General features: G+C 37.2%; 1 protein-coding gene across 1 annotated transcript; it reads right to left on the bottom strand.

Moving 5' to 3' along the window:
- Window positions 1-1,673: 1,673 nt before the first annotated feature.
- On the bottom strand, window positions 1,674-23,393 carry LOC123258403 (TNF receptor-associated factor 6-A-like). Its single transcript, XM_044718393.1, has 4 exons — window positions 23,232-23,393; window positions 18,093-18,223; window positions 1,797-2,103; window positions 1,674-1,706 (listed from the first exon to the last, which is right to left on the bottom strand). The coding sequence occupies exons 1-4, from the start codon at window positions 23,280-23,282 to the stop codon at window positions 1,689-1,691; spliced, it is 507 nt and encodes a 168-aa protein (XP_044574328.1). The 5' UTR covers window positions 23,283-23,393; the 3' UTR covers window positions 1,674-1,688.
- Window positions 23,394-24,748: the final 1,355 nt, after the last annotated feature.

A 24,748-nucleotide genomic window follows, 5' to 3' on the forward strand; every position in this document is an offset into this window, starting at 1 on the left:
GCTTCTGACAAAATATTTATCATCGAAAATTTCATCAATCAATATTTGTACAAATTTTAATTAATAATATCTAACCGTTCCCATGATGCTAATCATTGCCAAAGTGGTTGCAATAGCAAAAAAAAGCGACAACAATGAAAACGTTACATCAATTTATAAATAAAGTATTGCCTGTCACATGAAAATTATGTTACTACCACATGAAAATCACGTTGCTGTCACATGAAAATCATGTTGACATGTCATTTATACTTCAGTTATAAGCCTCAAAAACTATTTCTTCGGTAAATGTAAATCGGTAGAGGCTACCGATTTTTCGGTAGAGGCAACCGATTAAAATCGGTAGAGGTTACCGATTGGAAATCGGTAACTGCTACCGAAAAAAAATCGATAACCTCTACCGATTATTTTTTTCAGTGTATTCCTGCGATGGTGTCTGTATGTATGTATGTATGTGTATGTGTGTGTGTGTGTGTGTGTGTGTGTGTGTGTGTGTGTGTGTGTGTGTGTGTGTGTGTGTGTGTGTGTGTGTGTGTGTGTGTGTGTGTGTGTATGTATGTATGTAAACCTCTCATAACTTTTGAACGGCTTGACCGATTTGATCGCGGTTGGTGCCATTCAAAAGGATTCGACTAAAACTAGATTTTAAATACAAATTGGACCGATTCGGACTGATAGATTTTGAGAAATCTTAAAAAAGCTGCGAAAAAAAATTTTATCAAATGTGGTTTTTTTTAAATAACTTTCAAACGGCTCGACCGATCAATTCCAAAAACTAATCAGCTCTAAAAATTGGAAAACAACGTTGATCGCCACCAAGTCAGTCAAAATCGGTTGATTCGTTCGTGAGTTACCGCTGACGAAAGAAATCGAAAAAAAGTGTTTTTTTCGAATTGCACCGAAATTTCCGGTCTGATCAATTTGTGTTTAAAAATATATCATAGAATTTGAAAAACTACATCGAATGCTCGAAGAGCTCAAAAGCTCAGAACAGCTAACTCTTTGAGCTCGGAGAGCTCAAAATAACATATATGAATTATATTTTTGAGCTCGAAGAGCTCAAAAACGTCATAAGTGCATTTTAAGCCTTTAGAGATGGGATTAGCGGGAAGTTGCAGGGATGGCCTTTAGGGTCAACCGTTTTCCAGATTTTGTTTTATTGCTTTATTTTAAAAAATTTTTATTCGATTAACTTTACTTATTGCAAGAAAAAAATTTTTTTTAATTACAGTGAAAGCTGTTAAAAGTTACCGTAAGTCTGTCTCAATTTCTCATAAAACGCTAACAAGAGCGAGAAAGACAACCTGGGTAACTTTTAACAGCTTTCACTGTAAAAAATTCATCTTTGAAAATAGAAAAAAACAAATCTTGAAAACTTCAGGATCCTGGAAGGTCATTCAGAGGTGTTATATGACAAGATTATTACTAACAAAAATGTATAAAATTTATTTATAAGTACTTTCGACTCTACTTTTTCTCGTGAAAAACATATTTTGTTTTAAAAAATGTATATTGAATAGGATTTATTCAAAACTTAATCATTACTAACATTATACTCAAGACACAATTACTGTAACGACGAACGAAAAATATAATATGTAGTAAAAAATTTTTTAAGTATTGTGGCGAATCAGCGTAGTGGTTTTCATTCATGCTTCATGACTCAAGCGTCCCGGGTTCGAGTCTCGTCAAGGACCGGATGTCAACTGGTATATTCCAGTAAATTTTAAGTTATAATTATCAATTCAATAAATCATTTAATTAACGAGTAATAAAAAAGTTCTATAAATACTTACTAATGAGCAATTATTGATATCACTATCAGTAAATGTACTACAATTATATTTTCCATCAGCGGTATTATCTACATGACCATCAATATTATTATGATAAGCATGATTTTCTTGCACACCATCTTTGAAAACACATTCCATTGTATGTGATTGTAATTTTAATGGAGATAAGAGCACAGAGCAACCCCGATTTTTGTGAGGGCAATGTATTCGTTCTTGAGATATTTCTCTGCTTGTATAACGATCTCTAAAAATATCTTTTCCCTCCTCTAAATGTTGACTATCAATAGGACAACGAGTTTCTTCCCTCCTGTAAAGATTTTTAGTTTTTAATTTTATTTTTTAAAATTGCGTAATCAATTAAAGAAAATTTACTTTTGGATTAATCAAAAAAAGTCTTGCATACAGAATCGAAACATTCTTGAATCAACTATTTTTAGATTTATTCGAAAAAATTAATCTCAATTCAGATAATTTCAATACTTTAAGTCAGATATTCTATTAACTTGAAGATAATGATAATCTGAATTGAAATAAAAATGTGTTTTCTTGGAAGAATTTTGTGTACTTACTTCAAAACTTAAATGATTTTGGTTCAAAAAAGATATTGATTTAATTCGAGCTTTGCGCACATTTTAAGTAGATATGTATACATTGTTAACTCTCCTTAAGAAAAATTTTTTGCGTGAAGAAAACAAGAATGCAAAAAAAAATTAGGAAAACGGTTGACCCAAAAGGCCATCCCTACAACTTCTTGCTAATTCCATATCCAAGCGCTTAAAATTGTACTTATGACGTTTTTGAGCTCTTCGAGCTCAAAAATATGGTTTGTGTGTTAGTTTGAAATCTCCGAGCTCAAAGAATTAGCTGTTTGAAGCTTTTGAGCTCTTCGAGAGAAGTGAATTTATTAAGAATATTAAATTTTAAATGTAAATATAATGAATTTCATGTAAAAAAGAATAAATGTTCATGTTTCCATATATTTCCGTGATTATAGTTTGATAGTATTATGTACCTAATTTGATGTAAATTTATAACCATGAGTGAAATTGTATGTAAAAATAATTATCATTAAAAAATAATATAAAATGATGGATGATAAAAATTAAAATATTCTAAATATTTTTTTTTCTAAATTTATTTTTTCTGAAATTGTTTTCTAATGAAAAAAATTAGGAAAACGGTTGACCCTGAAGGCCATCCCTGCAACTTCCCGCTAATTCCCTTAATACCTGGGCGCTTAAAGTTTCACCTACGAAGTTTTTGAGCTCTTCGAGCTCAAAAATACGATCTATTTGTTGTTTTGAGTTCTCCGAGTCCAAAAAGATATCTTTTCTATGCTTTTGAGCTCTTTGAGCTCAAAATTCTGATAGAAATTTGATAAAATACTATTTTTTGAATTTTCAAACCGCAATAACTTTTGAATGAATAAACCGATTTTCACACAGTTGGTGTCATTCGACGCAGTCTTTTAAGCCTTATCAAAAATCTTTAAGTTTAAATTGATCGAACAAGGAATTTCGGAGTAATTCAGAAAAAACACTTTTTTCGATTTTCTTTCGTTCACGATATCTTTCGAACGAATTAACCGATTTTGATCTCCTGATAAATTACCACAGTAAGGAAAGGGCAACAACAATAAGAGGCCGCTGTCCACGCCTAGCCCTTTCTCAGCAGTTGACAAGCCAGTACAAAAAAATACAGCTCGGGAATATACCTGGACCAAAGTGACTTGGCAAAAGAAAAAGAAGGAAAGAGAACAGGAGCCTGCGGTACAATCTACTGAAGCCCAAAATCAACCAAGTAATGGTGGCTCTAAGAAACCGAGGAGGAAGAAAACAAGAACAAAGGCTGTGCTTGTCCAACTAGCTGAAGGGTGAACGTACGCCGATCTCCTCAAGGAAATCAAGGCCAAGGTTAACCCGACAGAGACTGGAGTAGACATAAAGTCTATCAAACAAACGAAGCGCGGGGGCGTTCTTCTAGAAATGGGTCGCAAGAGTGAAGACACTGCTGCTTTCACGGCTGCGATAAAAACAGCTACCGCTAACATCGGTACAGTCAGAACGGTCACACCGAAAACAACGATCGAGATCCTTGACTTGGATGGAATCTTTACCGAGAGCGACGTCCGTGAAGCACTCAAACGTGAATTCACTGACAGCCTGGAGATCAAACGGATAAAGGCCCTAGGGATATAAGTATAGTGAATTTACCCTTGAAAGATATTGGCACGATACTTGGAGGATTTTCAGGTACTATTAAGATAATAAGATCCTAAAAGGTTCAAATCTCTAATCCATTTGGTATTTGAGAAAACGCCAAATGTGTAAAAATCAGATAAAATGAATATTCTCAGGAACGCACAAATCGATTGATTTGAATTTTGGATATGTTTTGGGGACTGATGGTTGCTTCTAGGAAAAAAATTAAGAGCTATATCGGTTGATAAAAACCTCGAAAAAAATGGCACTTTCGTTTTAATTACAATTTTTAACTATGATACGATTCTGGCACAATTATGAAACCATTTTTTTCGAATTCCTCATTTATTTTCCTATGAACTTATGAGCTTTTCAGATTTTAAAAAAGGCCCGCCATATTGAAAAAAAATAAAAACCATTTTTTATGCTAATATTTACTTTATTTATGTATTTTATTTTTAAATCTTGATTTTTCTCACTCACATATGTTTTTTTATCTTATTTAAAATATTTATTTATCTATTGATAACAATAATAAATTTTTTTTGCCTACATCAAACGTTATATCCTTTAATCGCAATGAATATCAAATAATTCTTTCGAAGATCTGTAGAAAAAATTCTTGTCGTAATATTCAATCATTTATGTATTCAATCATGATTTATATTGTAATAATATTGAGAATATTTTTGAAATTGCCGCAATTAGTCGTTGCATATGGTACATTATCGACTCAGTCCTCTGACATCAACAAAAAACCACGCGACTGACGCGCCCACTTTCGTGTTTGGCCGCAAACGCAACAGCTGACACAAGTGTTGCTTATGATAAAAGAGAGGGCGTGTTTATATTTTATTTATTAATCTAATAAAATGTCTTCAAATAAAACCGTCAATGATAAGTGATACATTTGCTTAAAATTAGTAAAGAAAGTATCTGGAACTCCTAAAACCCTGTTAACAGAACAAGACATTGATGAATTTTCTACAGCCTTTGATATTGACTTTTTCACTGGTGATATTGTCTGTGGCAAATGTCGCTTGGAGTTGTATAAAAAAGAAAAGTTGATCCAGGTGAAAATGGCTCTGAAGATGAATCTGAATCTATTGTTAGTGAACTATTAGAACGAACGGAGTCTAGTTTGTCACAAATGACATTGTCTCAGTCAAGTTCAGATGATCCTTCTTTCAGAGCTAACATCACTTCTACCGATGACGGACAGAGTATATTAAGGTTCCAATTGAAAGAACTATTTCAACCCATGGATACTGTTGTCTGTGCAATAATACTATCGATTTAACCGTTATTCCTCAAAAAGCCCGAATGCAGTCATTTATCAAACGACGAGTTTTCATACCAGATCGAAATCGATGCTGTCGGAGTCATTTGATAAATAAACGGTTCTATGATAAAGCTCTAGATCTCATAAGAGTTAATTCTAACTGAACGAGAATTTCATCAGTAGAATTAAGTAACATGATGGAAAATTTTTCCGTTGAATGTGATTCAACATTGCTAGATAAAATGGAAGATTATCGTGTGTCAGATGAGAAACTTCGTGTTATAACTGGTTTAAAATGGGAAAATGTGATTGAGTTGCGGAATTGGTTAGTGTCAATGAGAAATACTGACGCTCGAAGTGTAACAAGCACTAATAGTGTTTTTAGTCAAGCTTCGCTCAGGTAATTCAAATAAGTTCAAATATCCACAATTTTGGAGATTGATGAAAAGCAGTTAGTGTCAAAGTATTGTGAGCAAGTCATCCAATCTTTTGAAAAAGACGTTTTACCTTCGCGCTTTGGCTTAAATGCAGTATCCAGAAATGATCTTATTCAAAATCATACATCTGCAGTTGCTAAAAAACTTCATGACAATTTGAATGACAAACTCAATTTGATTTGTGATAGGATCTATGCTCGTCATGAGAAAAGTTCTAATAATGAGTATCAGAGAAAGTCGTATTCTGTTCAAAAGAAAGTACCACTGTGTAAGCCATTTACAATTTGCACAACTGATGGATACATAGTTGATATGCTGGGACCGTATTATGCTAACCAAAATGATGCTACTATAATGCGGGACATTATAGATAATCCTGATGGTATATGTTAATTATTAGAACCTGGCGATGCATTTGTGGTTGATCGTGGATTCCGTGATGTTAAAGATACTTAGAAAGTAAAAATTATAGAGTATTAATGCCAACACTTACAGGAAAATGAAATCAATTAACAACAGCTGAGTCTAATGCTTCAAGATATGTAACTAAAATTCGTTGGTCCGTAGAGGCAACTCATGGGATGTTAAAACAAAAATATCATTTATTCGATCAAAGAATTGACAACAAAATGCTTCCAAGAATTGAAAGTCTTTAAAATTGCCTCATTTTTACATAATATGTACAGTAAACGTCTTACTTCCGACTCAGAAATTTTGGATGAAGTCGTCGAAATAATAAAATCACAAAATAGTGTAGAAAATACGTTAGCTAATGAAGTTCAACAAAATAGCTGGCAACGTAAAAAATTGCCGTTTCAAACGATTTCATCTGAAGTTTTCGAAGACTTTCCAGAAATGACGGAAAAGGATCTGCGAATCTTTTTCACTGGTTCCTACCAATTGAAGCAGGCTGTGTCGTATTTAGCAGAAATCTTCGATGAAACAGGCAATCTTACTATTCAATACGTTAAAGATCAGCCAAACATACTCAAAGCTCAAGTTCAATCCCGTCATATCAATAAAAAGGTTTATAGATGTTTTATTGAGTATAAAAAAACGCTATTGGTCCCAAAAACGGCAAACGTGTTCGTTACCTTCTCTTGGAACTATTGTTTTTCTTTTTTTATTATCTACGAATAAGCAAGTGACGTCCTCTACGTGGGTTTTGCTATGAGTAGGTAGTGTGACCCTTAGTCATGTTACTGAAACCAAAAGTCACCGCTGCGAAGGTAGAGCGACCTAACTCTGGTAGGAGCTCTCCCCATGGGAGCTTCTTTATTATTATCTCTTTTATTATCATTTGTCACCAGAGAAAAGGGAGTTACGCCCCCTGCCTGCTCGAGTACGGTTTTAGTTGGACCTTGCGACTTTCACCAATAAAACTATACTTCCAATGCCCAATCTCTGGCCTGGCTAGCCCATGACAGAGTAACGGATTTGGATTATAGAGTTAATGCAAGGTAGAAGACTGCGAAGGCACCTCGCCCTGTTACTCAAGGGATATACATCAACAGGCTTGAGCATCATGGGGTGCGGTCCAGCCGAATCTAAATTACGCAAAGGCCAAAACGGCCAAGGTAGATAGGGCTACCAAAGACAGAATAAGGCTGTCAATGGCAGAACACGGCTGCCAAAGGTAGAGGGGACTACCAAGGTAGAAGGCTACCTGAGTAAGTAACACTAAGTAGGATGAACTGGGTTCTCATCCTGCACTATAACCTCATGTGGGGAGTGCAAGTCACTCATCTTGCCCACAAGCACAGATCACGGGGGACCGTGTGGCTGGTTGTGACGGCTGATGTATCTGAGTAAAAATTTTCCGGCTGATTCCTCATGGGGGAGACTCAGCAACCTAACAACCCATCCTGGATTCTGAGGGCCTACGCAGGTCTTTGTCCGCGTCTCCTAAGAGGCCGAAAGGTAGTGTGCGGTAGACATGGTATGCGTATTCTGCCATGTGGCAGTACACTGTCATGTTCTTGCACAATTCCTGTGTTTGTATGACCACCTGAGGAGACGATGGAAGTTTGTGCGCTCAGAGAACTAGTCGTGTGTGGGTGTGCGTGTGCTTTCAGCATGCGCGCCCCATGCATGACTTTTTTCTCTTTAAGGAAATTTTTTCGTTTTCTTTCTTTCATCATACTTTTCGAAAGCAATACGAATTTCTGACAGGCACCGCTGCAAAACCCTGCTACGCTACGCCGGTGACAAGCCCAGGGCTCTGTCTATGACGGGGAAGGAGGTCGGAGGAGTAAAACCTCGTGAAAAACCAGGTCCATCTGGCTCCGGATAGTAGCAACCTGTAAGGGCCCCAGACTTGGGTGACAGTCCTACTTCATTTACATATTGTGCTCTGCGTGTCACGGGTCGATAGTTTTGCACCAGTAGATACCTACTGCGTTTGCTTGCTTGAATGACTATTATGTGGCAAATCGCAATCACAGTAAATGCGACCATGAACACCATAGTGGACAGATGTCCCGTTCGTTGTTAGTCAGCCCTCTCACTCTAGCCGCGGGTTTTATGCAGCACTTAATCTGTGAGTCTTTTTCTTCAAAGATAAGGGCCGGAGGTCGTGTGCGGTGGACGTGGTATGCGCAAGCTGCCTGGTTCTTCGCGCAATTCCTGTGTATATATATTGCCGTTGGCCGAGTGGGAGGATGCAGCTTATTGCCCCGGTTTCCGAGGGTTTTACACCCAAGGTGACTGAGAGGTTCCTTTTATTTTCAGCTAAAAGACCTAAAAGCCAAGCTTGACTAACGTGGTGAGGGCTTGTATGGCAGGAGGGTTGCAAATCCTGTCGCTAACGTAGCGGTGCCATGTGGCCGGCAACCCTTGGTTTTGTTAAACACAATCGCCCGGGTGGGGCATGGTGGCTCTGTTACACTCTGTGTCTTTTATTTCCGACCTACTCGTGGGTTCCTCATGTATACTTTTTCTCAACCAACTCTTCCGACCGTTCGACGGAGCGCCAGAATAGCCAACCGCATTTCTCCAATCGAGCTGCTATCTGACATTCCCGTTAATCGCCGGCCCACGGAATCGGGATCGTGATCGCATTCGTGTAAGTCCGCGAAAGCAATACAAATAAAACACCTCATGCCTCTTGAGCTACGCTACGCGACCCTGTTTAGATAAACTCACGCGATTGAATTTAGAAGAGGTAAATGCAAGTAGAAGGGGGGTTTCCGAATCTTGCTCGCGAAGCATCAACCGGCGAAGATGCCTAGGGACGACTAAAAACACCTTCAGAGGGTCCGTGAACTCGGCAAACTTAGATGGGCTCGCGCCGGGCGTTAGGTCAAATCAAAAGTCTCCGCACGCGACCCGGAGAATGGGGGTCGAAGGTTTTTAAGTTTTGCAGGCGAATTTCCGAAACGACAGAGCTGGGACTCTAGGAGCGAGTCAGTTGTGGGAGGAAAAACGTATTGATGTTCTCCTTCTACAAGAGCCATACGCAGCACATAGTAATAATAGTTTCAAAATACCTGGGTTCGGTTGCGGTATACAAGTTGCTGCCGAAACTAGGTCCAGGCCATATGCGGCCATTTGCTTAACAAGTCCTAAATACCAATTGCTGGTTCTGTCACAGCTTAGTACAACTCACTGCGTATACGCTCAGATCATGGGACCTGACACATCGTTCTTCGTAGTCTCGGCATACTTCCAGTATAAAGACGAAATAGACATTCATTTAAAGCACTTAGAGAAGGTGGTCCGAGCACTGAGAGGGAAACGGGTATTAATATCAATGGACGCGAACGCGAAATCCGAGAGATGGGGATCCGAGACTGACGACGCGCGTGGCGAAAAGTTAGAGCAATTTATTGATGCACATGAGTTAGAGATAATCAACGACGCGAGGGAGGGTCCGACATTTGAATCAACAAACGGGAGTTCGTATATTGATGTGACACTCGTCACGCCTAAACTCGCGAGTAGCATTCATAGCTGGTCCATTAAAAGGAGTTGGGTGCAGAATACTGACCACTATCCGATCGAGATCATTCTAGGGACTAAATCAAGGGAGAAAGATGGCGTACAGGCGGATCCCAAGAGGTTTAACTTAACGTTGGCTAATTGGGAAAAGTTTGACGAAACCCTTTTTTCGTGTGCATGCACAAACCTTGAGGGACTTGGAGTGGAATCAGTTGAGGACGTGGAAAGATATGCCTCTGCACTGGGCAAATCAATTTTAGAAGCTTGTGAAGCCGCGATACCACGTAGAAAAACCCATGTAAAATCATACCCATGGTGGACCAGAAAACTAATACGCACAAAGAAGCAAGTGAACAAAGCCAGACGGGTATACCAAAGAGAAAGGGACTAATTAGTTAAAAATACCCTAAGCGTCAAATACAGAACACTACATAAACAATACTCGACAGACATAAAGCGAACGAGGGAAAGCAGCTGGCGGGACTTCGTTACGAAGAAAGGTAATCAAGAAAAGTGGGGCCCTGTTTTCAGAACCTGCGCAGAAAAAGTTAGAGTCAAAAGTGCAATGTGCACACTTAATCGTAACGGAGCATCCACGAAAAACTTTAAGGAAACAGCCAGGTGCTTTCTCAAGACGCACATTGTAGACGATGACCAGGAGAGCGGAACCCCCGATCAGGAAAAGATTAGAACTAGCACAATTTTACTACCCGACACCGCGGACGCCGAACCGTTAACCCCGCGCGAACTGGACAAGGTCTTAAAAACACTGTCACAGGGTTTTTATTCCCTGTGTGCGTCCCTCCCTGCGCCTAAATTTGGCAACAGATCCACACTCGGTGTGTCTCTGAATTTATTATTTTATATTTATTTATTAATTTATTCATTGAATTTATTACTATTAGTATTATTTATATTTGAAATTTCTAATATTATTTTTATTAATTTAAGAATTAATTTTATCTTTATTTCAGACATTTATAATGAATTATTTATAATTTATTATTATTATTATTATTTGTGTGCATTGCCGTAAATCATTGTCACATAGTACCTAATTTTACTATGAGTGATAAATCATAGCCTTTACTCGCACGGGTGAGGCCCTACAATATCGATCGCGAGCAAAGAGTTCATTGAATTAGGGAAAATGGCTAGAGAGGCCCTTGTTGTCGAACACGAGGCCTCGAACGGTTTACGGTGACAAAAATTGAGCAGACACGCGGTGGCCCGCTTGGTGTGAGGTATACACGCGGGACCTCCGCTATTGTAAGGAGTGTGGATTTGGTGCATTGGGTTGAGTTTTCTTTTTGGTGAGTACTCACAAGTTGAGATCGATTAATATCCGCACACCGCTGTCTCCTGGCTTAGATAACACCGGCACACAAAAAAAAAAAAGTTGTCTGTACTTGGGACGCGCCACATATATTCCCATGTAATTTGACCCGCTGAACCCGAATTTGAGGTCCGTTTGGCCCCTACACCCTAGGATTTTGAGAAAACTGTAAAAAACCGAAAAAAAACGGGAAAATTGGGGGTTTTGGTGATTGAAAAATTTTTTTAGATTCTAACTATGCATGATTTTCATGTATTTCGATCTGCTTTATACTTATCTGAAGTGTACTCAGACCAGCAGCCATTAAAAGTCTAAGTAAATCCCGAAAACCCATGAAAATTGCGAAAAAAACAAAAATTCCCAATATTGTGATAAAAAATGTATTGAGCTAAATATATGATGATTTTCATGTAGGTTTATCGACGACATATAAATCTCCAACTTTTATAACTCAGACGTCTCGAAAACATCAAACAAATGTGCAAAAAACCCCGAAAATTGGAAAAAAATCAAATGTAATATAATAAAAATCGAGTTATTATTCAAAATAAATAAAAAAAAATCATATCATTCGATCTGTGGTGCATAAAAAAGTATTTCGTCCTAAGACTTAAAAAATTAATTTTTCGGAAAATATCATCAAAACCCTTTGGATTTGAATTTTAATTCGTTCTCCGCTTATATCTCACCCTTTTATCTTCAAACGTCCTGCATAAAGGGTTTCTCTTTCGTTTCCTCTCTTCTTCGGGTAAATCTCTCTTCAGAGTACAAAAATGATCTGCCATCATATTTACATCCCACGTTCCTTGATATCGTTTTTCCATCACACTAATGTCTTGATGGAATCTCTCACCTTGCTCTTCACTAAAATCACCAAGATTTTCAGGAAAGTGTGAAAGATGAGAATGTAAATAGTGCAATTTTGTATTCATTAAGCAACCTAAAGTATTATAGTTGTATAACAACTCGTCAACTAAAGTTGCGTAGTTATCACTTTTCGTATTCCCTAAAAATTGCTGTGATACTTCCTTAAAACTTCCCCAAGCTGCTCTCTCAATCTCGTTCATCTCATATTCAAGATTAGCATCCTGGAATAGAGTCCGAATTTGGGGTCCATCAAAAATTCCTTCTTTTAATTTAGCGTCACTTATAGCTGGAAATTTTTCGCCCAAGTACTTAAAACAGTTTCCATCTTTATCCAGAGCTTTGACAAATTGCTTCATAAGGCCAAGCTTGATATGAAGTGGGGGCAGCAAGTACTTGGAAGGATCAATTAGAGATTGTCGCGTAACATTGTGAGAACCAGGATTCAAATTTGTTCTTGTTGGCCATTCTTTTTGAATGTAATGATTCTTTCGGTCTCGGCTATCCCACAAACATAAGAAGCAGGGGTACTTTGTGAACCCTGATTGTTGGCCTAGCAATATTGTTGCAATTTTCAGATCACCACAAACCTTCCATTGATGTTCTGAATAGTTTATTTTATCTAATACAACCTGTAAATTGTCATAAGTCTCCTTTAGTTTAGTCGAATGAGCTACTGGAATCGGTGCCAATAAGTTTCCATTATGAAGAAGCACAGCTTTAAGACTTCGCCTAGAGGAGTCAATAAAAAGCCTCCATTCTTCGTCTTTGTAAGTGTTTGGCTTCAACTCATCGATCAGTCCTTTTACATCTGAACAGTACACAAATGAATTTTCGCTGTCTTTTGTAAAATACTTCCGGAACTCTTTTTCCCTATCACGATAAAAATAAGCTGTTGTATTTTTAGCTAATAAATTTTTGAGTATGAGATGCACAAGATTGAGAGAGCAGCTTGGGGAAGTTTTAAGGAAGTATCTCGAAATTTTTTAGGGAATGTGAATACAAAATTGCACTATTTACAATCTCATCTTTCACACTTTCCTGAAAATCTTGGTAATTTCAGTGAAGAAAGAGAAGAAACATTCCATCAAAACATGAGTGGATGTCAATATGATGGTAGATCATTGTTGGACTCTGAAGAGAGATTTACCCGAAGAAGAGAGGAAACGAAAGAGAAACCCTTTATGCAGGACGTTTGAAGATAAAAGGGTGAGATATAAGCGGAGAACGAATTAAAATTCAAATCCAAAGGGTTTTGATGATATTTTCCGAAAAATTAATTTTTTAAGTCTTAAGACGAAATACTTTTTTATGCACCACAGATCGAATGATATGATTTTTTATTTATTTTGAATAATAACTCGATTTTTATTATATTACATTTGATTTTTTTCCAATTTTCTGGGGTTTTTGCACATTTGTTTGATGTTTTCGAGACGTCTGAGTTATAAAAGTTGGAGATTTATATGTCGTCGATAAACCTACATGAAAATCATTATATATTTAGCTCAATACATTTTTATCACAATATTGGGAATTTTTTGTTTTTTTTCGCAATTTTCATGGGTTTTTCGGGATTTACTTAGACTTTTAATGGCTGCTGGTCTGAGTACACTTCAGATAAGTATAAAGCAGATCGAAATACATGAAAATCATGCATAGTTAGAATCTAAAAAAATTTTTCAATCACCAAAACCCCCAATTTTCCCGTTTTTTTTCGGTTTTTTACAGTTTTCTCAAAATCCTAGGGTGTAGGGGCCAAACGGACCTCAAATTCGGGTTCAGCGGGTCAAATTACATGGGAATATATGTGGCGCGTCCCAAGTACAGACAACTTTTTTTTTTTTGTGTGCCGGTGTAATTTATTCTTTTGTTGTTTAACTAAATTCACTATCGATTTATCGGGTCGATCCCGTAGCGAGTAAGGGTTATTTTAAGGGAATACTTGTACCTATCCCGAAAGCCTCGTGTGGGTCCCTGAAATGGCCAGCAATTACTAATCACAGTACTACACTTACATTAATCATTATTACGTTCGTAAATAAAATTGAAAGGCTAATATTTAAAATTATCGTTTATATTGGTTTAATTGTTTGAAATCTATTATATTTGTTCTATAAAGGATTTAATTTGTTATTTGGAAAGTAGATTTAGTTTTAAGTAATACCGTTTATAAATAAATAATTTATTGTTATTAAGATTTACCGATTAAACAATGATTTATTTTATGTAAGTTAATTCCCGGATTCTTTTCCTATGACTCATCTTCTTAGTTCAATTCGTTAATATAAAATATTATTTTATAATTAATTATTTATTATTTCTAATTGTAAATTCTGTCTTGACCTTGACTTTAGTTACTTTAAGATTTACCTTTTCATTCGCATTAGTTTAAATCGTTAATTGATCGTCCGGCGCGGCCCCTGGAATTTTTATTATTTTTGGTAATTTTTGGATAAAATTATCTGGCGTCCAAATGTGCACTAACCCAGCCTGAGGGGTTTCCGGGTTAATTTATTATATGTTTAAAAGGGCGAGCGTAAAATACCCTACCCAGCCGATATCTCCGCCATCGGTCGAATTTAGTTAAATTTTGGGGAAAAGTATTGTTACAACACTGAAGAACAAGAAAGCCCCGGGGCCGGATCTGATAGAAAACGAGGTAGTTAAACGCGCAGGGGTTATCCTTCGCCATCAGTTTTTAGAATTATACAATGCTTGCTTGGCGTTAGGAGCATTCCCAAAGGAGTGGAAGAAGGGGGCAATTATAATGTTAGTTAAAAGCACCGACAAAAACGCGAATGACCCTAAATCTTATCGGCCAATTTGCCTCCTTTCGGGTTTAGGTAAGGTGTTCGAGAAGCTCAACAAAGAGCGACTTACTACCACAGTCTTAGCGGAGGGGAACATTTCGAGCCGACAGTTTGGTTTCACAGTCAAAAAGTCGACGGAAGATGCAATTGTGGAGATGCGCCGATTTGTATACTCTTCAGAGAAGAGATTGGTGGTCGAACTTCTCTTCGATATCTTTGGCTCTTTTGACAACGTGTGGTGGCCGTTAGTACTCAAGGCCAGAGGCTGCCATAGCAACATTTACGCGGTGATTCGGAATTACTTTGAGGACAGATCGGTCATGCTGTCATGGGGTTTTGGTAGTGAATCGAAAACGCCGACGCGAGGGTGCCTGCAAGGATCAATGCTAGGACCATTATTTTGGAACATCATGTTCGACAATCTCTTCAAGAAACTTGAACTGACAGAACACGGGAATAAATTTGTTGCATTTGCTGACGATTTGCTCGTCTTAGTAAAAGGCTCTTCAAGAAAAGAAATAGAGCATAAAGGTCAAGTAATAGTAGATATGATACTGGGATGGTGTAGTTCCGCAAAGCTCGAACTGTCGAAGTCGAAGACTGAAGCCATCCTCCTCAAGAACAAATTTGTGCATCGCGGTCTACGTAAGGACAAAAAGAGCCCGTACCCCTATGAAGCAAAAGGACGACAGAGAAATCCCAAGTACGATAACAAACCACCAAAAATAATCATAGGAGACTCCAAAGTTAAATTCAAATCAAGCGTTAGATACTTAGGGGTACACTTCGACGAGGGCCTCAAAGTGAAAAGTCATATTAAAACAAGGCGCGCGAAACTAAGTAGGGTATTCGGGAGTATGCGGCGTATTGCGCGGGCGGAATGGGGATTGCGATACCCAGCTATGTCCACCATATACAAGGGTTTCTTTATGCCCGTCGTCACATATGCGGCGGCAGCTTGGAGTGACCGTTGCGATAAGGAGGACTGGAGACATCTTCGAGCACTACAGTGTCAGGCGCTAATAACAACAACTACTGCCTACAGGACAGTTTCGCTTGACGGGATTTGCGTAGTCGTGGGTGCAGTGCCCATTTAGCTCGTAATAGACGAACGGTGTGCGTGATATAACCTCCGTATTGGCAAACAGGCTACCCTTGGAAACGTCACCGTGCAGCCAGATGCGGAGGATCGCCTTGTAACCTTTAGAACTGAAACCATACGACGGTGGCAAGAACAATGGGACACAACAGAGAACGGCCGCGAAACTAAAGTCTTCTTCCCAGACGCGACTAGGGACGAGACTCAACAGACATCCACCTAGGTAGAGTCAGAGCGCCTAGGCACAAGCGATATGCTCCACACAATTGTGAGGACAGTATAGAGCTTTGGATGACTGCCGTAGAATAAGATAGGGAAAATGACCATAAACTACACAAGTGCCCGGGCACTCAACACACGCAAACACTTACACGTAGAATCATATTTTACACACAACACATTGCACAAACAACATGGTCTTCTATCGACTCTGCCTCCCCGTGGTCCCCGCTGGATACTGCTCATATTCTGTGGGTATCTTTCAAGGGCGAATTCACTATGCTTATGCCCCTAGGGTCTTTGACAAAACCCACACCACGAGGCAATCGGGCAGCCTTCTGCGAGATAGATGAAGCTAATGCGATTAAGGCCCTTGACAAAGCCCATATAAAGATCGGTTGAGTTAACTGCCGTATACGCCAAGTTGCAAAAGTAACCCGCTGCTTTAAATGTCTTAGTTTTGGACACCAAACACGCCAGTGTGCGGGACCAAACAGAAGCAGGTGCTGCTACAAATGTGGTGGAGAAAAGCCAAAATGCTTCTTTTGTACTCCGGAAAAAGATGCCCAGGATGGTCTATGCCATATTTCTGGCACTAGAGCCTGCAAGGCATTCCGCATAGTACTTGCAGAAGCCAAGAGAGGGCAGAAATGACACGCATACTACAAGGCAACCTGAATAGGTGCGCCTTGGCGTAAAACCTGCTACACCAGCGTGTCTTTGAAGATAAAATCGACGTCTGCTTTACCTGCGAGCAATATCTAAACATCAAAGGTAAAACATGGTTCGCAGACGAAACTGGTACGGCAGCAATTTGGATTGTGAACACAAAGAACGTTACCGTCAACAACAGCGGAAGTGGAGCAGGTTTTGTCTGGATTCAAACCCTCACAACCTACTTCATGAGCGTCTATCTCTCACCTAACAAAGGGATTAGTGTGTTCCGACAGAAACTGGGAAATATAGAAGATACGGTCACTAAGTTCGACGGCGAAGTCATCGTAGCCGGAGACTTCAACGCTAAATCGGCGGAGTGGGGCGCTGCTTTCTCCGACACCAGAAGTGACGAGGTCGCTAACGTCGCAGCTGGACTCGACCTCATAGTGCTGAATACTGGGAGCACCACGACCTTCAAAAGACCGGGGTACCAAGAATCCATCCTCGACATTTCGTTGGCGACTCCAAGGACTGCCAACATGATCGAAAACTGGACTGTATTCGAAGAATACAGTGGTGGTGATCACCAATTTGTGACATTCAACGTTGGAGTGGCATCAGCTCCGGTTTCACAACGTGACCTTCCTAAGCGGAAGTGGAGTGCCAGGAAGCTTGATATAGAGGCACTGCGAAAGTAACTCACACAAAGCTGGTCTACTCTGCAAAACAACCCGATCCCTAACACCCGCAGCGAGACTGAAAAAACAGTACTAAATACGATGAAAGAAATTCTCTCGAAGAGCTCAAAGGCTCGAAGAGCTCAAAAGCATAAAGAAGCTATCTTTTTGAGCTCGGACAGCTCAAAATAATACATATATTGTATTTTTGAGCTCGAAGAGCTCAAAAACCTCATAAGTGCGATTTTAAACGCCTAGGTATGGAATTAGCGGGAAGTTGCAGGGATGGCCCGCAGGGTCAACCGTTTTCCTAATTTTTTTTTTAAATATCCTCGAATTTTGATGTATTAGTCCACTTTTAACCCTTTCCCGGTCGACCTTGAATCCCTACTTTTAATTTGAATCGTACGTCTTCTTTTTAAAGTGAGAGAGCTATAATCTGTTTTCTAGAGAGAGAGTTGGGAAAATGTTAGAAGGGGGCGTTTATCTACACTATCACAACTCATATTTTTACTCATACAGCCTTACACCGAACTTTGATTGGCTCTATCCCCACATGACTCACACCTAGACTCACCTATACTCCGAGCCGGGAAAGGGTTAGCAAAGTTCTTTTTACTTATTTTTTTAATTCTGTTTGGGATAAGTATTAAGTAGATTTACAAGCATAAGGTCTTTTATGTTACTTTGGCGTGATATACAGTGAGCTAGAACTCATAAAATGTAAAGAATAATAAAGTAAAATATAGAGTGTAAAATTTGTTAAACTTACTTCAACCAGTTATGAATACAATTATAGCAGAATTTGTGGCCACATGAAGTCAAAACTGGATCTTGTAACCACGACAGACATATTGGACATTCGAATCGTGGTTTCAATTTCTTATCTTCTATCTGAAGACTCTAAACAAACAGAATTTAATCGCATATTTAAATTTTCTTATATTATAATCAACACTGTTAAAAATTTTTGTAAAATTACAATCATATTACAAAACAAATAATAAGTAAAATTACAAATCAGTGTATAGCAATGCAAAATAAAATACAATTCACGTGATTTTCCAACATCTGTCAGTAAATCTACTATGATGTATTGTAATTTTACAATCTCCATGTATAAACCTAACACGCATTGTAATATTACAGAACCGTTTGTCAATTTTTAAGAAAAAGCTTTTTAATTTTGCAAACATTATTTGTGATCTGATTCGGCATAGTTGTATGTAAAATCACAAAAAAATATTGTAATTTATATTACAATAATCTCATAAAAAATTTTAAAAGCTTTTTAATTATATTACACGAATTGTAATTCTACTTCACTGTTTTCCAATTTTAAAAACAATACTTTTCAGTTTTACAAAAATGAGACTGTTTTATCAAAAAACAACAATGTCCTTCATATTTATTTTTACTAATAATTTTTAGTCTATGATTGTTTATTTGTAATAAAAAATTCGAAGCATCATTTATCTTTTATAAATTTTAATATTAAGCTCAAACGATCATTTCGAAATCAATATATTTGAATCAGCATATGGTAGACTTTAATTTTTATAATATTCAATGAATTATAAATAATGTAAAAGTTAGTTATTTTCCATCCATAAACAGCATCAAATAACACAAATAATGTAAATAATAAATAATATACCGTAATACTCAATTACCACATAGGATAAGCTTATAATTAAGAAAATAAGATGTTGAACCACCTATCGGTCGTACGGTGTAGGGCGTTAGGTATCGGTCTGGCAAACGCGCGACTCGCGTTCGATTCTTAGTTAGGTTAAATATTATTCACTTTATATCATCTGCGTTGTAAAAATAAGGTCTACGTGAGATGCAAAATCTAGTCAGCGCTTCATAAAAATAAAATCATAACAAATATTAAACCAAATCTTTCTTTTTTATTATTTTAATTCAAGTAAAATTCAAGGAAAGCATTGTAATTTTACAAACTTAGCTAATCTAAAAATATTTGTAAAACTACAAAACCGTTTTGTAAAATTAGTAACCTCTCAGAACTATACATGTTTTGTAATATTACTATACTCGATTTTAATTTAAAATAAATGTGTTGCCTATTAGCTTCCAATACATTTCTTGTAAAATTACAATAGAAATTTTTAACAGTGGGCCAGCTATTCCCATTTTTTGCCGACTTTCCTTTCTATTTTTATTTTTCGATTGAAAATGAAAAAATTTCTAAGTTTGGCTTATTTTTTATGACTTTGCACTGAGGTTTTTTTGGATTGTTTTTAAAAGCTCAGAAGTTGAATAAAATTTGTTTTGTCGCAAACTCTCCAAGATGGAGAATTTCCGTAATTATTTATTCTTCTTAAACTATTCAGGAACCAGGATCAGGAATTCTTAATTTAAAATAAAACACTCGGTGTTGGGGTGAATAATTATAAATAATTTATTCCCCAATGGGAGAAAACTCTAGCAATTACTAGAGAAAAACTCCTCGAAGATAGATACAGTCGTGTATGATATGAATAAGTGTGTGTATGTAAGTGAAACAATTGCATTAGGTGTACAATAAGGGTGAGAAAGGATCTCAGCCGCTATTAGGTTGTTGAGGTCAACCGGTACCTGTTAATAATGATCCGAGAGGATCTGAGAATTTTGATCCAAGAGGATCAATGTGCGTTTGATCTGAAAAGATCGATTTAATTGATCCGAGAGGATCAATGTGCGTTTGATCTGAAAAGATCGATTTAATTGATCCGAGAGGATCAATGTGCGTATTCATGATTTGAGACAATAAATTGATTAGTTAAATTGAGATGAAATAGATTTTAATTAGTCGAATTGAATCTATTTTGCAATTATAAAACTGTATTTAATCAATTATATATTATTCGCGAGAATTTATATTAATTGATATATTAATGACTTATACGTGGGAAGCACTGTGTTCAATATTTTTAATGTAAGTTAAAATGTATATTATGAAGTTAAATCGATCGGAAGTCTAATCAATTATTGATTATTGCCAAAGAATATTAAAGTTGCACAAATAATTAAAGGATGATGAAATCACGCGTCTTTGTTACACGGCATATAAGTTAAAGACAATGGCCACGACGCCACAATAAATATACTGCGTCACAAGTATCAAAATGATTTTACCTTGATTACGGTGAATTTATATTATTTTTGCGGTAAAAACAACACAAAATTAAATAATTACTTGAGTTGATTTGAATATCAGAATAAATGTAATATTATGTAATTTATTCACAAGGAAATAGCACAGAATAATGAGATTAGCGAGGCTAGCGGGTATATTGTGTCGGTCACAGGTCCCAAACACAACTTAATTGTACACATGGCGTCTAGCGCCTCGTGCTTCGTGCCGGCCGGGCTTCTTCCCGCTAGCTCATGGTGCGCAGGTGCAGCAGCCATTACAACGTGTTATTGGACATGTTCGCGGAGAACAGTCATAGAAATGACTCTTGTTGAGTCTCGAGTATAGTTAAGCTTTTGGTATAGTTATGAGAGTCGGGGTGACCAACTCTCTTTTGCCTTGGCGGCAAAACAAAATTGGATAAAAACAACCGTAAAGTCTATTAGGGGCAACGATTAAATTATTTTATTAAAGTATCGTTTTTACATTGTTAAAAATCTAAATATTTTAATTATTTTCCTCGGTTTAGCTATTGTTTTCTCGACTTCTTAACCATACTATGTCGTGTCGATTCATCCGACGAAAAAAAAACTTAACTTTTACCACAGAATTTAATAATGGTGTAATTTGAAGTTCATAAAATTCTCTTCTTCTCGGATGGCTCACCACAAAAATATAAAAATTATAAACATTTCGTTAATTTATTGCATTATAATGAAGAATTCTGAATAACAGTAGAGTGGAATTTTTTCGCTACGGCACACGGTAAAGGACCATGTGATGGAATGGGTGGTACTTTGAAACGAATGGCCGCACGTGTTAGTAAAATTTTGTTTTTCTCCTTCTTGTTTTCATGCATAAATTCATCATATTTTGCGCTCTAAACACGGAATATGACATACAATTAAGTACCACACGTAGATTTCCAATATAATATTTATAGAAAACACACAACCCTAGCGGTTTCGGTGCCACCGATAAAACTCTGCAGAAACTCTTCCGAAACTCAGCGTAACGACGGAGTATAGTCAGCGTATATGGGGAGTAAACTCAGAGTATTGTGTGCAGTTGTGACACATAAAGACGATAGTGGTTAATTGGTGTTTAATTGAGATCGTTACGGAGTTTGGTTGGAATTTCGCTGGTGTTCTCATGAAGTTTTCCCCGAGTTTAATCAGTGTTTTTTCGGATTTTCTGTCAAGTTTAGTCGGCGTCTTCACCAAGTTTTTGTGGAGGTTTCCAATAGTATTATGCGAGTTTCATCGAAGTTTTCTGATGGATTATGAATGAAAAACCGAGAAAAATAATTCGAACAGACCGGGACTCGAACCCGGACCATTTGATTACAAGCCAAGGATTCAACCGGTCAAACTATCTGAGACATTGCCCGTATTTACTATTCAGTCACCTAATAAGACCCACCAAGTAATAAACAATACTGTCTATCTTACGGAAACCGATTAAAGTTTTGAATTGCTTTATGTATTGATAAAATTCTGATTTTAGTTATGATAATATTGTTTCAGTGTATCAACTGTAAACTTTTGACAATTTTTTTGTCTTTTTTTTTAAATATCGTATATTTTACTTATAAATTTCATAATAAATTTATTAAATAAGATATTCTATGTAGATCAATATATTTCGACTTGTCAATAAATAAATAAATTAATAAAAAATACTCCGTAATTGAAAAATGATTTATTTATAGTCATCTTTATGAAATCAAAATTAATTTTCATGCCATGAAGTATTATTAATCGCGAGTAAACTCCACAATAACACTACCAAAACTCCGAAAAAACACCAGCGAAACTCTTATAAAGCTCCGCAAAACATCGAAAAAAACTCGACAAAAACCCCCTAGCAACTCTGAAAATACTCACCAAAAACTCGACGAAAACACCAAAAAAACTCCATAGCGACTCCGAAAAAACTCGTCAAAAACTTCTCGAAAACTCCAATAATACACTTTTGTGACTCCGTGTCGTAACTGCACACAATACTCCTTGCATACACCTCTAAAACTCCGCGTAAACTCCGCTTATAACCCGATTAAACTCCGAGAGGGAGTATACTCCATAGTAACTCCGCGTAAACTCCGAGTTTACGCTGAGTCGTCGAAACTGCTAGGGAAAAGATAAAATAAAACTTCTGACCAAAATTTGTCTAAATCGAAAGGGGTCGAGTCCAACTATCGGTCGATTTAACATTGAATGACCCAACAGTTACCATGAAAACATTTACTACATCAACGATTACCATAGAAACTTTTACTACATCAACGGTTACCATGCCAACAGTTACCATGGCAGTATTTGGTTGCATGGGTGGGTGTGAGTGGCTTTGTTAGTGAAATACCATGAGTCGTTACTATGATAGGTGTGAAAGATGGTTGCATAGTCTAGAGTCGAAATATTCTTTCTCCAGAAAAGCCAGCAAGTGAGGGAAGGTATACAGTGTGTGTGTGTGTGTGTGTGTGTGTGTGTGTGTGTGTGTGTGTGTGTGTGTGTGTGTGTGTGTGTGTGTGTGTGTGTGTGTGTGTGTGTGTGTGTGTGTGTGTGTGTGGGGGGGGGGTAAACTTCTCATTACTTTTGAACGGTTCAACCGTTTTGAACGATATTGGTGTCATTCCATCCAGATTATATGATAGTTTTTCCTATAGGTTCATTGAAAACTTGTCAAGAAACAGTCATAATTGGAAATCTTATCGTTTTCTTATAATCGTACATATCCTTATCTCTTAATGATAATGTATTAATTGTTACTTACATCAACTTCTTTTCTTGATTCATAGGGATGGTTCAAATCGTCTTCAGCCATAGGACTCTGCCGAGCGCGATTGTATCAAGCGCGTTTGAGTAATCTCATACAGCTATATTGATATATATTGATCAACTATTGTCAAATTCCAAAGTGAATGTCCCTATAAAAAAAAAAAAATTAGGAAAACGGTTGACCCTAAAGGCCATCCCTGCAACTTCCCGCTAATTCCATATCTAATAGCTTAAAATTGAACTTATGACGTTTTTGGGCTCTTCGAGCTCAAAGAATTAGCTGTTCTAAGCTTTTGAGCTCTCGAGCTCAAAAGTCTGATAAAAGTTTAATAAAACAGTATTTTTTGAATTTTCAAACTGCAATAATTTCTGACTGAATGAATCAATTTCCACGCAGTTGGCAGTATTACACGCAGTTTTTTCAATTCTATGATATACTTTTGAACACAAACTGATCGAACCGAAAATCTTAGAGAAATTTGGAAAATTCACTTTTTTTGACAACGATAACTCACAAACCAATCAACCGATTTTCACGTTCTTGGTGACGATCGACGTGGTTTTTTAGGCTCTAATAATCATTCTATTTCATCAAAAACGATCCAAAAAGAAATGTCGAAGTTATGTGAAAAAAACACTTTTTTCAAAATTTTTCGTTTTCGATAACTCTTGAACGAATCAACCGATTTTGACGGCATTGGTGGCAATCGACGTGATTTTTTAAACTTAAGAGCGGATTAGTTTTTGGAATTGGTCGGTGGAGCTGTTTAGAAGTTATTTAAAAAAAAAAAAACAATTTTTTGAAAAATTTATATTTAAGATTTCTCAAAATCTAACGAACCGAATCGATTCAAATTTTTACAAAGTTTAATGACAATGATACTCTTTGAATCTCCACCTATTTCGATCCGATCGGCCGAGCCGTTCAAAAGTTGTGAGAGGTTTACATACATACATACATCCATACATACATACATACACACACACACACACATACACACACACACACACACACACACACACACACACACACACGCTGTAACGGGTTGATACCGCTCAATTGGCCCCTTAAATAAAATTAACTGAAATAATGAAACAACAAAATTAAAAGCTAATATTAATAAACAAAAGGGCGCCACCAGGATTTTTAATCACGGTTCCTGGAACCGGAACCAGAGCTGAGCTTATATTACAGAGTAGAGAGAGTGGAGGAAGGTGCTGTGAAATAAATAAATTCTTAATTAACAATATATGGCCAAATTTATTAACAACAAAATTATTTAACAAGTTGCGCACACTCACACTCACACTATAATCAACTTAAATTTCCAGTATTAGTTCTCCAATCATTCATCGATAAGTAGAGAACGTAATATCTTAACTAACTAACGCCTTAACAACGCTGCTAGTCCACTACCCGGCAAAACATCAACAACTAGAGAACGTAATAGCTTAACTCACTAAACGACCTAACACTACAGCGTAACTAACGGCTGACCAGATTAAACCTAA

This window comes from Cotesia glomerata, linkage group LG1 (assembly GCF_020080835.1).
Source record: "Cotesia glomerata isolate CgM1 linkage group LG1, MPM_Cglom_v2.3, whole genome shotgun sequence".
In the NCBI taxonomy this organism is placed as follows: domain Eukaryota; kingdom Metazoa; phylum Arthropoda; class Insecta; order Hymenoptera; family Braconidae; genus Cotesia; species Cotesia glomerata.

Bases quoted from the DNA above. Each gene is read 5' to 3' on its own strand.
- LOC123258403 (XM_044718393.1), bottom strand. From the start codon at position 23,282: ATGGCTGAAGACGATTTGAACCATCCCTATGAATCAAGAAAAGAAGTT. The intron at 18,224-23,231 runs GTAAGTAACAAT...CTGTTTGTTTAG, and splicing joins AATCAAGAAAAGAAGTTGAT to AGTCTTCAGATAGAAGATAA. The intron at 2,104-18,092 runs GTAAGTTTAACA...AAATCTTTACAG, and splicing joins TGTATTCATAACTGGTTGAA to GAGGGAAGAAACTCGTTGTC.